This window comes from Gopherus flavomarginatus, chromosome 22, assembly GCF_025201925.1.
Source record: "Gopherus flavomarginatus isolate rGopFla2 chromosome 22, rGopFla2.mat.asm, whole genome shotgun sequence".
Taxonomy (NCBI): Eukaryota; Metazoa; Chordata; order Testudines; family Testudinidae; genus Gopherus; species Gopherus flavomarginatus.
This window is the reverse complement of record NC_066638.1, coordinates 2306755-2322731: the sequence shown is the minus strand read 5'-3', so window position 1 is coordinate 2322731 and position 15977 is coordinate 2306755. Positions and strand designations below refer to the sequence as shown.

The window sequence follows — 15977 nt, the reverse complement described above, 5'->3', positions numbered from 1 at the left end:
AACTCCCTCTCTCTCCAGCCCTCTCCCCAAGAATTAGTGTTTTGTTTGTGAACCAGCTGAGTCTACGGATCTTGGTATAAATACACCCGCTCCAAAGCAACCATAAAATGCTATTAATTTCAGGAAGCACTATAGGGATAACATACATATTTAACAGGCAAAGCGCTCAACATTAGGATGCCACTCGCTCCGTAATGTATCTCCTGGTCTCAGACGTTTCCTAGGGGGTAATTCTGATCTCTATGAACCACTTATTCACAGACTATTTCACAATTTATTACTGAAAATGGCCAGACATCCAATTCACAAGCTCCCTCAGCTTGCTAATCGATTTCTCAGTGAAGGTGCCCTCAATTTCATAACTTCACAGTTCTTGTATTGCTCAGGGAGAGTGGCGCTGGCTGCTGGGGTAATATTTCTCTTCCAACAAGTCACTGCAATATGAGCAAAAGGCAGTGGGGGGGTATGGGGAGGAGAGGAGTGAACCACCTTTCCTGCTTTTCCTTTTAAAGATCCCTCCTCTGGCTTTTCTACTGTCAGTTGCACCTATGGAAGAGACACAAAGGACAGCAGCAAATGTCAATAAATTTTAGGGTTGTATTTTACTTCTTAGGAGCCGATTTATGACAATGCATTTATTGCACACCTCAGTCTGCCAATCCCATCGTGTCCCTCACGCCGGGGGTCACAAGGCTGCAGGTGGCTTTGCATTAGGCCTGCACACGCCCATTCCAGCACACAGAGCTGAGCAGTGAGAGGGTGGTGATTTCAAATTGGAATGTGAGCATAAAGCTTAGGGACCTTCCTGGCAGTAGAACTGCTAGAGCAGAGAGATTAAAGTTCTAGCTAGAAACAGGCTCCCTAGCTCTGCAGATGCACCTCACTCCTGCCTTGCACCACTCCCACTACAGCAGGGGTTCTCAAACTGGGGGTCGGGACCCCACAGGGGTCACAAGGTTATTACATTGGGGAGGTGAGCTGTCAGCCTCAATCCCAAGCCCACTTTGCATCCAGCATTTATACTGATGTTAAATATATAAAGAAGTGTGTTTAATTTATAAGGGGGGTTGCTCAGAGGCTTGCTGGGTGAAAGGGGTCACCAGTACAAAGGTTTGAGATATTCCAGATCCAGATCCCGGCTGAGCTTTACCAATATGTCTCACTTCTGAGCTGATGTATTCCCTCCTCCAGCATTCCTCAGTCCTGGCCCTGCTGCTCCAGCCCTCAGCCCCATACACCTGGGTTGGTGCACCGTTTCAGTATTAACAGCTACCCCCATCCAATAATTTCCCCTTGTGGCACCATGCCAGGTTTCAATTAGATACAGATGGACAAGGGCAGGGCGGAAATGAGGCTCTGCTCAGTCTCTTGAAAGTTGAAATAACCTCAGATAATTCCCCCACCGCTGACCCCTGGCCTCCACCTAGGGTTCCTATCACTGTGCATGGCATTTATTTTGTGTTATTCACCCAGCTCCATCTCCCACTTACAGGGACCGGCTCCAGCCTATGTAACCTTGCAGTCTTTCTGCTGGGCCTGATTCAAGCTCCTCAGACCAAAACTTTCAGAACAAGCAAAAAAAAAAAAAAATTCAAAAGGATAAATATAAAACAAAAGAGATGCCCCCTGCCCACCCAATGGCTAGAGGTAGCCCTGCAGCACCCTGCCTCTACCTCCCCGCTCTTCAGGACCCCTGAAGAACCACACAATTCACAGCATTTCAGACACACCCCTTCTAGGGTCCAATTTATTCAGGTCTGAGTTCAACATACCAGTTCAGTGTCTCCCTTCCCCATCCCTCTTCCCTGAGCTGGGTCCAGGTCAAATCTCTCCCAGGCTTGCCCAGGCTGGAGTTCAGCATCCTGGCTCTGACTTCTCAGTTCCCCTTGTGTCAGATTCATCCCTGCAGGAGCGTTTTTCACTCACTGCAGCTTCCTGCTGCCCTTTTTAGGGGAATGAGCTGTGCTTCATCAGGCCCCATCAAGTCTCGTGGCATGGGCGGGCTGGAGCCATTCTGGCAGTAATGGGGCTTTTCTGCCTGAGGCCTCCAGCCCACAAGGCCAAAGCCACCCTGCTACACAGCAAAAACTGACCCTAGGCCAGGAGCCTGAGCAGAGATTACCTGATTAGGGGTCCTATATAAGGAGCCAGGCACTCAGGCAGCGGCACAGGAGGCGGCGAACAGAGCGGCTAACAGGGGAGTTTCAGTGGGAGTTTCCAGGGGGAGGTTGCAGGGGAGACCAAGGCAGAGGAACCGGGAAGGCAGACCAGGGAAGAGGCAGCCCTGCGCTGGTCGGTGGCCTGCGGTGCGGTGTGAGCTGTGGATTGCCAGGCACAGAGTTGCAGCGCTACGATGGAGGCAGAGGCAGCAGGTGCAGACACACTGAGGATGACTGGGTGCGGCAGCTGCGGCATGTACATGGTCCTAGAGGGAGCACCTGAAAGGAGTTTCATCTGCATGAAGTGTCGTCTGATAGAGCTGCTGGAGGAAAAGGTAAGGGGACTGGAGATGCAAGTGGAAACTCTGGCTGAGTTTAGAAGGGGATTTGAGCAGATGATGGAACACAGACATGATGAGGCACAGGGGACAAGCTCAGGCGAGCAGACAAAAGCGGGACCTAAGGACTCTGAGGAGGGACTGCTGGGTGAGGAAAGTGGACGGTGGAAGCATGTCACTAGGAGAACCAGACAGAGGATAAGACGGGCCAGCGATGGACAAATAGAACTCAGGAATAGGTTTGCTGAGTTGGGAAATGAAGATGGAACACAGCGGGCTGCTGAAGGAGTAACGGCAAGGAAGAAGAGGCAAGCAGCTAGTCCTGCAGATGGAGGGGAGCAGTCAGTGGAGGCAACATCAAGTACGAGCCCTAGGAGGATTGTGAGGTCGAATACAAATCAGGAGGAATCACGGCCAGCTGCTGTGGGGGATAGACCGGAGAATCGCATTGTCACCAGGAAAAGGCAAGTCTACGTGATTGGAGACTCTCTACTGAGAAGAGTAGACAGGCCTGTAACTAGACCGGATCGGGAGAACAGAAGAGTGTGCTGTCTGCCGGGGGCTAAGATACAGGATGTGGACTTGAGCCTGAATACGATCTTAGCAGGAGCGGGAAAAAATCCGTTGATTATCCTTCATGTGGGAACGAACGATACAGCTAGTTACTCACTGGACTGTATCAAGGAGGACTATTTCAGACTGGGGAAGAGGCTTAAAGACATCGAGGCTCAGGTGATCTTCAGTGGGATTCTGCCGGTTCCTAGAGCGGGGCGACAAAGGAGGGACAAGATTATGGCGATCAACAGATGGCTCAGGGAGTGGTGTTATAAGGAGGGCTTTGGGATGTACGGTCACTGGGACGCATTTATGGATAGACGACTGTTTGCTCAGGATGGACTTCATCTCAGCAAGGAGGGAAATAGGATTCTAGGATGGAGGCTCGCTGACCTCATCAAGAGGGCTTTAAACTAGAAAGTTGGGGGAGATGGTTGGGAAATGTTCGGGAGATCTCCACGCCAGAACATAACCTGGAGAGGGAAGTAAACAAAGTGAGCGGGGATACCCTTGCGGCCCCAAGATTTGATCCAAGGAGGAATAGTGGAGTAGAAACCAGAGTAACGGGTGATGCTGGTGGCAGACAGTTTGTGCACGACGGGGGAAAGAATGTCACTGACGCCAAACGCCGAAAATTAAAAGGTTTGTACACTAATGCGAGGAGCCTAGGTAACAAGATGGAGGAACTGGAGTTACTCGTGCAGGAAGTGAAGCCGGATATTATAGGGATTACCGAAACCTGGTGGAATAGTACTCATGACTGGAGCACGGGTATTGAAGGCTATGTGCTGTTCAGAAAAGACAGGAAGAAAGGCAAAGGTGGGGGAGTAGCCTTGTACATCAATGATGAAATTAAATGTAGCGAAATAAGATGCGATGGAATGGATAAGACGGAGTCCATCTGGGCAAAAATCACGCTGGGTAAAAAAGCAACTAGAGCTTCCCCTGAGATAGTGCTTGGGGTGTGCTACAGACCGCCGGGATCGGATTGGGATATGGATAGAGACCTCTTTAATGTCTTTAATGAAGTAAACACAAAGGGGAAATGTGTGATTATGGGGGACTTCAACTTCCCGGATATAGACTGGAGGACGAGTACTTGCACGAATAATAGGGGTCAGATTTTTCTGGATGTGATAGCGGATGGATTTCTTCATCAAGTAGTTGAAGCACCTACGAGAGGGGATGCCATTTTAGACTTGGTGTTGGTGAGCAGCGAGGACCTCGTAGAAGAAATGGTGGTAGGGGACAGCCTTGGTTCGAGTGATCATGAGCTGATTCAGTTCAAACTAGATGGAAGGATAAACAAATGTAGATCTGCGATTAGGATTTTTGACTTCTCGAGGGCTAATTTTAAAGAGTTAAGGAAATTAGTTAGGGAAGTGGATTGGACGGAGGAATTAGTGGATTTAAATGTGGAGGAGGCCTGGAATTACTTTAAGTCACAGCTGCGGAGACTGTCGGAAGCCTGCATCCCGAGAAAGGGGAAAAGAACCATGGGCAGGAGTTGCAGGCCAAACTGGATGAGCAAGCAACTCAGAGAGGGGATTAGACAAAAGCAGAAAGCTTACAGGGAGTGGAAGGAAGGCAGGATCAGTAAAGAAAGCTACCTTGCTGAGGTCAGAACATGTAGGGATAAAGTGAGGAAGGCTAAAAGCCGCATTGAACTGGAACTTGCAAAGGGAATCAAAACCAATAGTAAAAGGTTCTACAGCCACATAAATAAGAAGAAAACAAAGAAAGAAGAAGTGGGGCCGCTATACACTGAGGATGGAATGGAGGTTAAGGATAACCTAGGCATGGCCCAACATCTAAACAAGTACTTTGCCTCGGTTTTTAATAAGACTAGTGAGGAACCTTGCGATGATGGAGGGATGATAAACGGGAATGTGGATATGGAAGTGGATATTACTGCAACTGAGGTAGAGGCCGTACTTGAACAGCTCGATGGGTCGAAGTCGGAGGGCCCGGACAATCTCCACCCGAGGATATTAAAGGAACTGGCGCGTGAAATTGCGAGCCCGTTAGCGAGAATTTTTAAGCGATCGATAAACTCGGGGGTTGTGCCGTATGACTGGAGGATTGCTAATGTAGTTCCTATTTTTAAGAAAGGGAATAAGAGTGATCCGGGTAATTATAGGCCTGTTAGCTTGACGTCTGTAGTATGTAAGGTCTTGGAAAAAATTTTAAGAGAGAAAGTAGTTAAGGACATAGAGGTCAATGGTAATTGGGACGAATTGCAACACGGATTTACTAAAGGTAGATCGTGCCAAACCAATCTGATCTCCTTCTTTGAGAAGGTGACGGATTACTTAGATAAAGGAAATGCGGTAGATATAATTTACCTAGATTTCAGTAAGGCGTTCGACACGGTTCCGCACGGGGAGCTGTTAGTTAAATTGGAAAAGCTGGGAGTGAATATGAAAGTTGTAAGGTGGATAAGGAACTGGTTAAAGGGGAGACTCCAGAGGGTCGTATTGAAAGGTGAACTGTCAGACTGGAAGGAGGTCACCAGTGGAGTCCCTCAAGGATCGGTTTTGGGACCGATCTTATTTAACCTTTTTATTACTGACCTTGGCACAAAGAGCGGGAATGTGCTAATAAAGTTCGCGGATGACACGAAGCTGGGGGGTATTGCTAACACGGAGAAGGACAGGGATACTATTCAAGAAGATCTGAACCACCTTGTAAACTGGAGTAATAGAAATAGGATGAAATACAATAGTGAAAAGTGCAAGGTCATGCATTTAGGAATTAATAATAAGAATTTTGGATATACGTTGGGGGCGCATCAGTTGGAAGCGACGGAGGAAGAGAAGGACCTTGGGGTACTGGTTGATAGCAGGATGACTATGAGTCGCCAATGCGATACGGCTGTTAAAAAAGCAAATGCGATTTTGGGATGCATCAGGCGGGGTATTTCCTGCAAGGATAAGGAGGTGTTAGTACCGTTGTATACGGCGTTGGTGAGACCCCATCTGGAATACTGTGTGCAGTTCTGGTGTCCCATGTTCAAGAAGGATGAATTCAAACTGGAACAGGTTCAGAGACGGGCTACGAGGATGATCCGAGGAATGGAAAAACTGCCTTATGAAAGGAGACTCAAAGAGCTTGGCTTGTTTAGCCTGGCCAAAAGAAGGCTGAGGGGGGATATGCTCGCCCTATATAAATATATCAAGGGGGTTAACGTTAGGGAGGGAGAGGAATTATTTAAGTTTAGTACTAATGTAGCCACGAGGACGAATGGGTATAAACTGGATATTAGGAAGTTTAGACTTGAAATTAGACGAAGGTTTCTGACCATTAGGGGAGTGAAGTTCTGGAATAGCCTTCCGAGGGAAGTAGTAGGGGCAAAAGACTTTCCTGGCTTTAAGACAAAGCTTGATAAGTATATGGAGGGGATGTTATGATAGGATCGTTAATTTGGGCAATTGATCTTGAATTACCACCAGACAGGTCTGCTCAATGGTCTGCGGGGAGATGTTGCATGCGATGGGTACTGAGTTGCTGCGGAGAACTCCTTCTTGGGTGCTGGCTGGTGACTCTTGCCCACATGCTCAGGGTTTAGCTGATCGCCATATTTGGGGTCGGGAAGGAATTTTCCTCCAGGGCGGATTGGCAGGTGCCCTGGAGGTTTTTCGCCTTCCCCTGCAGCGTGGGGCACGGGTCGCTTGCTGGTAGTGTCTCTGCAGCTTGAGGTCTTCAAACCATTTTTGAGGATTTCAATAACTCGGTCCTGGGACAGGGGTTGTATAAAATTGGATGGGTGGGGTTCTGTGGCCTGCCTTGTGCAGGAGGTCAGACTAGATGATCAGATTGGTCCCTTCTGACCTATGAGTCTATGAGTCTATGAGAGATGTCCAGACGCTGAGTGAGCGGAGACTGCCAAAATGCCTCTTGTTCCAGCATTTCCCCTAAGGCAGTGGTGGGCAACCTGCAGCACATCAGGGTAATCTGCTGGCAGGCTGCCAGCCATTGTTTACATTGGCAGGGCTGCCCGCAGCTCCCAGTGGCCATGGTTCACTGTCCCTGGCCAATGGGAGCTGCAGGTGGCCCTGCCCGCGGTCGGTCAATGTAAACATTGTCTCGCGGCCTGACAGCGGATTCCCCTGACGGGCGCAGGTTGCCTACTACTGCCCTAAGGACTCTGCAGTAGCTTCTGATGGGACCATTCTTTTGAACAACTGTAGCCAGTGGGATCCATTGTTATTGCTCCTGATACTAATGCAAACTGCACCAGGGAGCTTTATCTGTGCGCTACTGAGAAAGAGAGAGAGAGAGAGAATGTGCGCGTGTGCTCACACTTCCCAGGATCAGTACAGGATGAAACTCCCAAACAGGGTGGGGGAAGATAAAAGGAGAAAATGACCATCTATTTTTGCCCTGCAGTCTTCCTTGCAAAGCCAGGCATGAAAGCAGCATGGTATGGGCAGGGCCGGCTCCAGGCCCCAGCACGCCAAGCGAGTGCTTGGGGCAGCATGTCGCAGGGGGCGCTCTACCGGTCGCTGGGAGGGTGGCAGGCGGCTCCGGTGGAGCATCCGCAGCCACGTCTGTGGGAGGTCCACCGGAGCCGCGGGACCGGCGAGCGGCAGAGCGCCCCCCACGACGTGCCGCCATGCTTGGGTCGGCGAAATGGCTAGAGCCAGCCCTGGGTATGGGCTAAAATAAGATAACTAGAGGCTCCTGCAGCTCATTCAGACCCGGGCATTTGAGCAGAGCAACTCAGCTGGGGAAAATGTTTTGTGACAACTAGCACAGAGAAGATGGAGCCGCTGTGTGTCAGGTTGGGTTATTTTGATGCTGGGTGGTGGTTTCATTTTAGGAAGTCAGGCCTCATTACCCAGGTGGTCCATCTAATTCTATTATCCAGCCTCTTAACATGCCAAACCAGATCATTGCTCTGTCAAGTCCAGTATCTCCCATCCTTTCTGCTGCTTGGAACAGGTTACATAGCTACCTTGTCCAGCCTCTGTTGGGAGATGTGATTATACAGGGTTGTTACTGGATAGCAGTGTCTCAGCACAAGTGCATCATTTGCAAGATAACGATGGAACAAATGCTTTTTAATTGCTACCTTCCTTAGCTTTTATCGCTCTTGGAAGGAGAGGACTATCCCCCAAGCAGAGCGAAAGTCAAACATGAAGAATCCCAAAATATCTGTTGTGCCTGGCTCAGAATGATGTTTCAGGGACTGGAATAGGAGGAGCTGCAGGCTGGGAGTGAGGTGCATTGGCAGAGCTGTGGAACTGGAATGAGAAGGGGTTCTTCAGGTGGGGCTCGAGGTGCATGCACAAATTGTTGGGCTGAGGATACCTTTCACACTGCTTGTAACATGCCACTGGGACAAACACTAGTGCTTCTCTTTTATGAATACCTAGTTCACTTCCACACATTCTTTTAGGAACCCTAGACAATACGTCATAAAAGACGATACTCTCTAAACCCTACATGACCAAGCAATTCTTTCCCATCTCTAACATCCGTGATTCTTTGACAGAAGAAGCTCCTTGAAGGCACTGCAAGGAAATTGGCTGGAAAAATTATTGGCATAAACAGAATTTCAAACCTGATCTACGCAACCTGCCCAAGTTTTGTTACAGTTTATTTGTTCTAGGTACTGCGTTATTTCCTGTTGCTGCCGATTGGCACAGCACGACCAGCATCGTGTAACACACCAAATACAAACCAAGGTTACTAGTCATAATTCATTAGATGTTAAATAAAAATTCATTCTGATCTGATGCCTGCTATCAAATCCAATAGTGAAGGTGAGAACTAAATACAGTGTGACAGTTGGAGACAGAGAAGAGATCGGTTAAGTATCCATGGTTTGCTGGATAACTCAATTACTTCTGGCTAGGTTGTCACGTACATAGTTATGAGGGGAAAGAAACACAAGCGCTGCAGTTATAACCCGTGTGTATAAATGAATTCTGGGATAGTGAGAACTGACAGACTGGCAGTGCTGGAGCATGAAGAACCTGCAGAGCAGGTACAACGCAGGCAGTGGCAGGAGAAGGACCCTGGTGGTACCCACCCCACCTCCAGGCATGGAGCATCAACTCTGACCTTGAAGGGCCTCATCTAGAAGCAAGAGGGGGGTTCAGGCTCTAAGGCCCATGAAGCCACTGGTCTCTCTGCTAAGATTGTCAGCAGGGCTGCTAATTTGGGGCTTTTGTGCCCTTGGAGTTATGGGGGCATCTGTCAAATAGAAAATCTGCTGAGACTGACAAGTCACTTCCTAGAGGGCCACTGAGCAGCCACCTGATGCTAATGGCAATGTGGGACAGAATATGCCCCTCCTTGGATCAGTGACAGAGAGAGGAAGAGCCCCTCTAGCCCCTTCTTAATCCCTCAAGCCACCAAGGCCCCAGAAGGGAGGATACTGAGGCATGTGTTTGCTCTTATTTTTTCTGCTGTAACGAGAATAGGTTACATCTGAAGCAGACACCCACCCCTCTCCACTGCCTCTCCTGCTAGTCAGCCAGGCACCTGCACAGCCTGGGCAGTATGCTGGTTAAGAACCTTTCTTGTGCCCAGTGCAGGCAGCCCCTCGCTGGGCCTTCAGCACGCACCAGGACAGAGAACATACCCGAGATTCAGCACAAGAGTTGACGTGGAGGTTAAGAAATGTGCAGCAGGAACAAGAAGCAGCCTCGTGGCTACTGGAAGTGTAGTGGCGTCTACCCAGCAACACACAGAATCACTTCGTTGTTTGGCACATGTGGACAAGGAACAGCTGTTTCTCGGGAGTGTGGGAACAGCAGGAGATGCTGCAGTTTAGCACCTTACATGTGCACTGGCAGAACTGTACGTGGGAGTTTGTGCAGCACCTGCTTGTGCCCTGTCTCAGCCCAGCCAGCACGCTCACACTTTCTCTGGGCACCAAATTCCCTCTCCTCATAATCCTCTTCCTTTCAGTTCCATTGCCTAGATACACAGGTATCGAAATGCCTCTGGGCGCAGTTAGCATAGCCATTCACTCAGCACCGTGTACATCATTTCTAGAAAGTACCAACTAGCTCCCATAAGTGCTCTGTTCAGTCACAACAGCAAGGAAGTGCTGAAGTTCCCCGTGCTTCCCCCCCGGCCCCAGTTCCTTACATCTTTTTGTCAATTGCTGGAAATGAGCCATTTTCATTACCACTACAAACAGTTATTTTTCTCTCCTGCTGACAACAGCTCAACTTAACTGATCACTCTCCTTAGATTGTGTATGGTAACACCCATTGTTTCGTGTTCCCCGGGTATATATAGATCTTTCTACTGTATTTTCAACTGCATGCATCCGATGAAGTGGGCTGTAGCCCACAAAAGCTTATGCTCAAATAAATTTGTCAGTCTCTAAGGTGCCACAAATACTCCTGTTTGTTTTTTTTTGGAGTGACAATGGTGCCATAAACCCTGGCCTGCCTACCAGGCAATGAAAGTAGGTATCTCCACCAGGTCTTCTGCGTACTTGATTGTCTGGGAAAGTATTCAGTGGGCCAGATTTTCTCTTGGTCTAAATCAGTGCTGCTGCACTGATGTGAATGGTGCCATTTTATACCAAACAGATTGACTCAATATCTTTCATTTTAACCACTAATGCAAAAAAGGATCCCCCCCCACCCAAACTGTGAATTCTAACACCAGTGAAAATATTGCAGGATATTCACCCTTTATAGTGGGCTCTGATGCCTCAGAGTCATTGCTCAGCACGTCAACTAGCCTTGGCTTCTGTTCAGGTGGCTAAGGTGCCCAGAGCAGCAGGCCCAGCTTGCAGGGAGGAATACATCTGTTACCAGACGCGTTAAATGATCCCCTCAGCACATTCCTGGGAAGGGCCAGGGCTTCTGGGAATGCACTCACCCTCTGAGCCTTCATGCCAGCTGCCACGGTGCAGAGCGGGATTGTGGGTAGCTCGTTTGAGATGCTGCCTGAGGGAAAGATCTCCCCAAAGAGTGAAATGGGACAGCAAAGCCATTCAGTTCTCTCTTCGGGGGCCTGGGGCAAAGAGGAGATGGTTCCCTCTGTGCACCCTTAGGCACCAATGGCACCTTTTCCAGCTCCTTCTCAAACATGGCCTTTAGCTCACCTCCTCTCTCCCCAGCCTCTTTCCTCCAGTGGCCCCCTGCTGTCAGGTTAAAGTTGCAGGATGGCAGGTGGCCTCTCCACTTCCCCATCCCCTTGTCCCCAGCTGGTGGTCAGAGAAGCACAGAGACCCCCAAAGCCAAGTCCTTTGTGCAGATTGTTCTTCTGTCTCCATAAGATAAGACACAGCTAGCAGAGCTCTGGTCGATTAACTCAAGACACGTGCAGCACTCCCACCCCATCGCCTCACCCAGCCCCATGTTTATGAGCGGAAACAGAGGGACGGGACGGAGCCAGTTTGGCATGGCACCTGGGGCTGAGAAATGCAAGTTGGGTCACGTGGCAACAGGACAATCACAGGCCTCTTGGGATGTAGCACCTGACTCTACGCACGCTCAGTACAGATCTCCCTCAGACTCTGTCCACTTTCTGCGTCAATTACTGCTAATGAAACATTTGGAACTGTGGGATTCAGGGCTGCTAAAGCCTGCCCTGCCCAGCTGATAAACCAGGAGACACTGTCAGTGTGTGGCTATGAGATTCTGTGGAGCAGATAGCGATATGGATACAGGTCTCCCCCTCTCTCTAGTCCAAGCTCACTTCTGTGCAGGGAAGAGCCTGTAAGCCACTGTTCAGACAGACTCACCAGCCAGGGCATGGGAAAATAAACACCCCAGCTACAGGTCATTCCACATCCTTTCCTCAAGGCTTGATTTCCAAAACCCAGACAAACCAGCTCAAAATACTGGCTAAAAAGCACCCGTGGTCTATCCAGCTCCAGCCTGATGGGAGGAGAGAGAACACACGTTTTCTCCACGGTAGCCTCCTCTGCACTAGCTTCCCCTTCCCTTTTATAACCTCACCCAGATCAGCCATGTGCTAGCAGGTACCTGGGGGCCATCACACCTTTTCAGGGGGCAGGAGGTAAAATGCTGCTAACTAGTACAGGTTAATTGGTCACCATGAATGAGGCAATATTTGCCAACCATGTGTACATGACAGTACCCAGGGCACTGAAATCTCAGTGTCTTATCTCTTGTTATCTTAAGTAAAGTGAAGAGCTGAAGTGTCTCAGGTACTGCTGTGTGGCAACTGTTGGTGTCTTATTGGTGACCAGAGCAGGTTTCTGACCTCGCCAATAGCACAGGGAGCTAGGAGAGAGCCCCAAAACATCAGGCCAAAAGCAAAGGGACCGCTAAAGCTACTGCAGCATTGTAAAGCACCAGAGAAGTCGCACATTTCCAGCCATTTATATACGGATGAGAAATACAAGCCAGCAGCCTCCTACCAGGACAGTGGTGACAATAAGAGATCTGTTGGTTAGTGAGTCTGTAATGTTGGGCCCTCGCCCCTTGGAAATCTCCGTGATGTTCAAACCATCAGAAGGGTTCCACACTCCAACCTGAAATGAAGCAAAGAAACAATTTACTAGACACTTGATGTGTTGTTCGGTCTCTTCCAGGAACCCACTAGCCTGGCTGAAGGGTAGCTATTTCTGTCTTCTGCTGCACAGGCAAGCAAAGCTGACTATACTGTGTTGGTTGACTAAACAGAAGAGAAAGTGACACTAATCCTGCAGTTGCCGACCACTGCAGCAGTCACCCATGCAGAGCAGACATTGCAAATATCTAATGCCTTTCCTTTTTGCTGCCCTCTCATGGGGCCACTGATCCCTGTGGACAAATATGGAGGCCCATGATGTCTAGAATTCGGGAATTCATTCAACAGTGGACAATAGTGCCATGCAGCACAGGAGCTCAGTGAATTTTGACCGAACTTCACAGTGATTAGAGCTGTTCCTGAATCAAAGATTCCCCAATGCAAATGTCTTAAGCTTTGGTGAACAGCAGGGCTGGCACCAGAAACCCCAGATTCTAACACTTCCAAACTTGTGAAATGTTAAAAATTTAGATCATAATTTTGCAGCTTGGGCCCATCTCCTGTCGGAACCAAAAAGAGGCCATGGGATGTATTCAAACAAAATACAGGCTTTGGCTGCACACAAGGGATGTGTTTAGACAGTATTTAGAGTCATTTGTGTTGGAAGGAGTTTTGTGGGTCATATAGACCAGAGGACACGGGCCGCAGTCTCGATCACTTGATCCTTCCCATATTGTAAAATGGGAGGGCATTGCAGCTAGGTGGGAGGAGAATTCTGGTATGGAAAAAGTTGAGAACACAGCTGGCTGGAAAATGGCATTTCTGATGAAACTTTAAAAAATAAGAAAACATTTTGGGGGTGGTTGCTGGAATTTTTTGGGTTTTAACAAAAAAAAGGGGGAGGGATAGCTCAGTGGTTTGAGCATTGGCCTGCTAAACCCAGGGTTGTGAGCTCAGTCCTTGAGGAGGCCACTTAGGGATCTGGGGCAAAAATCTGTCTGGGGATTGGTCCTGCTTTGAGCAGGGGGTCGGACTAGATACCTCCTGAGGTCCCTTCCAATCCTGAGATTCTATGATAAAAACATTGGTTGGTTTCCATTTTCAAAAGTCTAAAAGTGTTTTCATTGAAAAGCCAGCAAGTTTCAAAAGAAATAAAGAATTTCCATGAAAACTTGTGTTTCTTAAAAAAATTAAAAACCACAGCCAAATGTGATTGAAGTTTGCAGTGCCACTGCCCTGGCTGTACCTATTTTGTGGGCAGCATTCTCCTAGGCTTTCCATCCGGCACCTTCTCTGCAGCACTGGATTCATAGGTGCAGGAAATAGGGGTGCTGGGGGTGTCCAGCACCCCTGAGTAGACTTGGAAGTACATGGAATATATGTGACTTGCATCACAATTCATAGCGTCTCCTATGTTTTTCCTATCTGTTCTTGTGTGAAAAATGTGTCTGGTAACATCAGGCTCGACCATACACACTAATAGGGAAAGAGTAACCTTATGAATTCTCCTGTCTGGTTTGCATTGCAGGATTGCTATTGTTCAATTCCCCCATGGATGGAGCATTCATTTTCGCCAATGGACAGAATAATGTCCCTGGATCTAGCACACATGAGTGTGAGAGAAGGAATTTACTCAAGTAATTAAATTAAGATTTCTCCATTCTAATAATTTTGTCCTGGGTGAGAGTGTTTGACTTCACCAGGAGATCACAGCATCCTTGCAGAGAGAAGTGCTGAGAGGCACTGGTATTAGAGAGAGAGTTCAGAAATATGAACTCCTGTAATACCTTGTGTGTGGGCAGATTCCACATTCCACTAGCTCCTCTCAGGGCAACTGCATCGAAGTCCCTGGAGGTACAGACAAAGGACATAACAATGGTGCCACAGGGTGGACACCAAGCCCATCTGCATTTAATTTAGCTCCATTTTGCACCACCTTGAAAACTAGTAACATTGGGAATGAATATGAGCTAGACACAAAGCAACCTGCCAGGAACTCCTGGCTACCCACTTCTAACAAGGGACGATTACCCTACAACTGCCCATCAGGGAGTTCTTGCACCTTCCTCTGAAGCAGCTGGCGCTGGTCACTGTCAGAGATAGGATCCTGGAGTACATGGACCATGTGTCCGATCCAATCAGGGAATTCCTATGTTCCTTTATAAAGTGTCACAAATAGGGCCAAGTGTTCATTTTAATCAGTTCTCTTCTGCCAAGAGATAGCAGGCCAGGTCTTTAGCTGAGGTAAAATGTCAGTCTCTTTAGAACCAGGGGTGCTAGGACGATTTACACCAGCTGTGGAACTGGTCCAGCATCATCACTGGTATTTGGTCCAAGTCCCTTTTAAATGAATGCAAACAACATGGCCCACCTGCCCTCCAGCTTCAGGAATAGATGCGGCATGGGATGTTACAATTCAGCTCCCCTTTCTGTCCTGCCACTATCTATATTTTACAGTCATTAAAAACCTTTTAACAGCACGACTGCAAATGCGAAAACATAAGGCAAAGAGACTTCTTGGAAAGGAAACTCTTTCAGTAAAGCGCCGTGTTTAACATCTGAACGCACTTTCCTCCACCTTCATGGATATAGCTAGGTAACAACAGGTTTACCGTGTTATTATTTCTCTTAGGGTGGTGTGTAGCAGCCCTGTAGCACTAGGCATTCTGGAAACAAAGTGCAAGACAGCCCCTTCCCAGACACAGGTGGGAGGGGAAGCCAAGGCCGAGAATTACCCATCATCACAGAGGAGCTTAACAGCACAGCTGGGACTAGACTCCAAATTTCCTGGATCCTGATCCAGTGCCCTATCCACTCTACCACACTGCCTCCCGGTATTAGATCCGACTGATCTTTTGTAGAGTCTTTCATGCTGGGATCTCACATCACTTGACCAACGCTAACAACTGTCCGGTGAGACAGCATTTTACCACTGGGCAAGCTGACGCTCTGGGAGGGGAAAAGCCTGGTGATAGCCACGCAGCGTGCCCCCGGAAGAGTTTGACTCCTGGGCCTACCTGGCATAAACGACTGCTCCAGTGACGCCATTGTGCTGCGCACATTTACATCTAAAGATGATCTGGCCCCTCATCATCCTGCTGCAACCGCTACTCCGCACTCTCTCTCAGACCGCAAGAATGCGGGTGTAAAATCTCCTGGCGTATTCTAACCTCGTGGCTGGTTGTCTAATGCTGCCCCTCTGAGGCTTGTTATGCCCCCAAATAGACAGAGACAGAGACACAGAAATAGGAACCACAGAATATCCACGTCGATTCATCTACGAGGCCACATGAGCGATGGAAACTTGAAAACAGAGAGTCCACAGACCAATCCCATGGCAGGGCTAGGAGCTCCTGATTATTTATTTATTTATGTTTTTTGTTTCCTTGATTGTTTTTCTTTTCTTTTCTATTTTTTTTTTAAATAATTCAATCTCTCCAGCAACCTCTGGCAAGAACTTGGTTTTACTGCA

At 48.5% G+C, this 15977-nt stretch overlaps 1 protein-coding gene across 5 annotated transcripts in view; it reads right to left on the bottom strand.

Moving 5' to 3' along the window:
- Positions 1–15977, bottom strand: part of GRIK3 (glutamate ionotropic receptor kainate type subunit 3) — a 224901-nt gene that overhangs the window by 60444 nt on the left and 148480 nt on the right. For all 5 annotated transcript variants that reach the window (XR_007770854.1, XM_050932089.1, XM_050932091.1 and 2 more), the window contains one exon: positions 12414–12527. Coding sequence is in view for 4 of the 5 variants with exons in the window: in XM_050932089.1 (XP_050788046.1) it covers positions 12414–12527 (114 nt within the window). In the remaining variant the exon portion in view is untranslated. The remainder of the gene's footprint in view (positions 1–12413; positions 12528–15977) is intronic.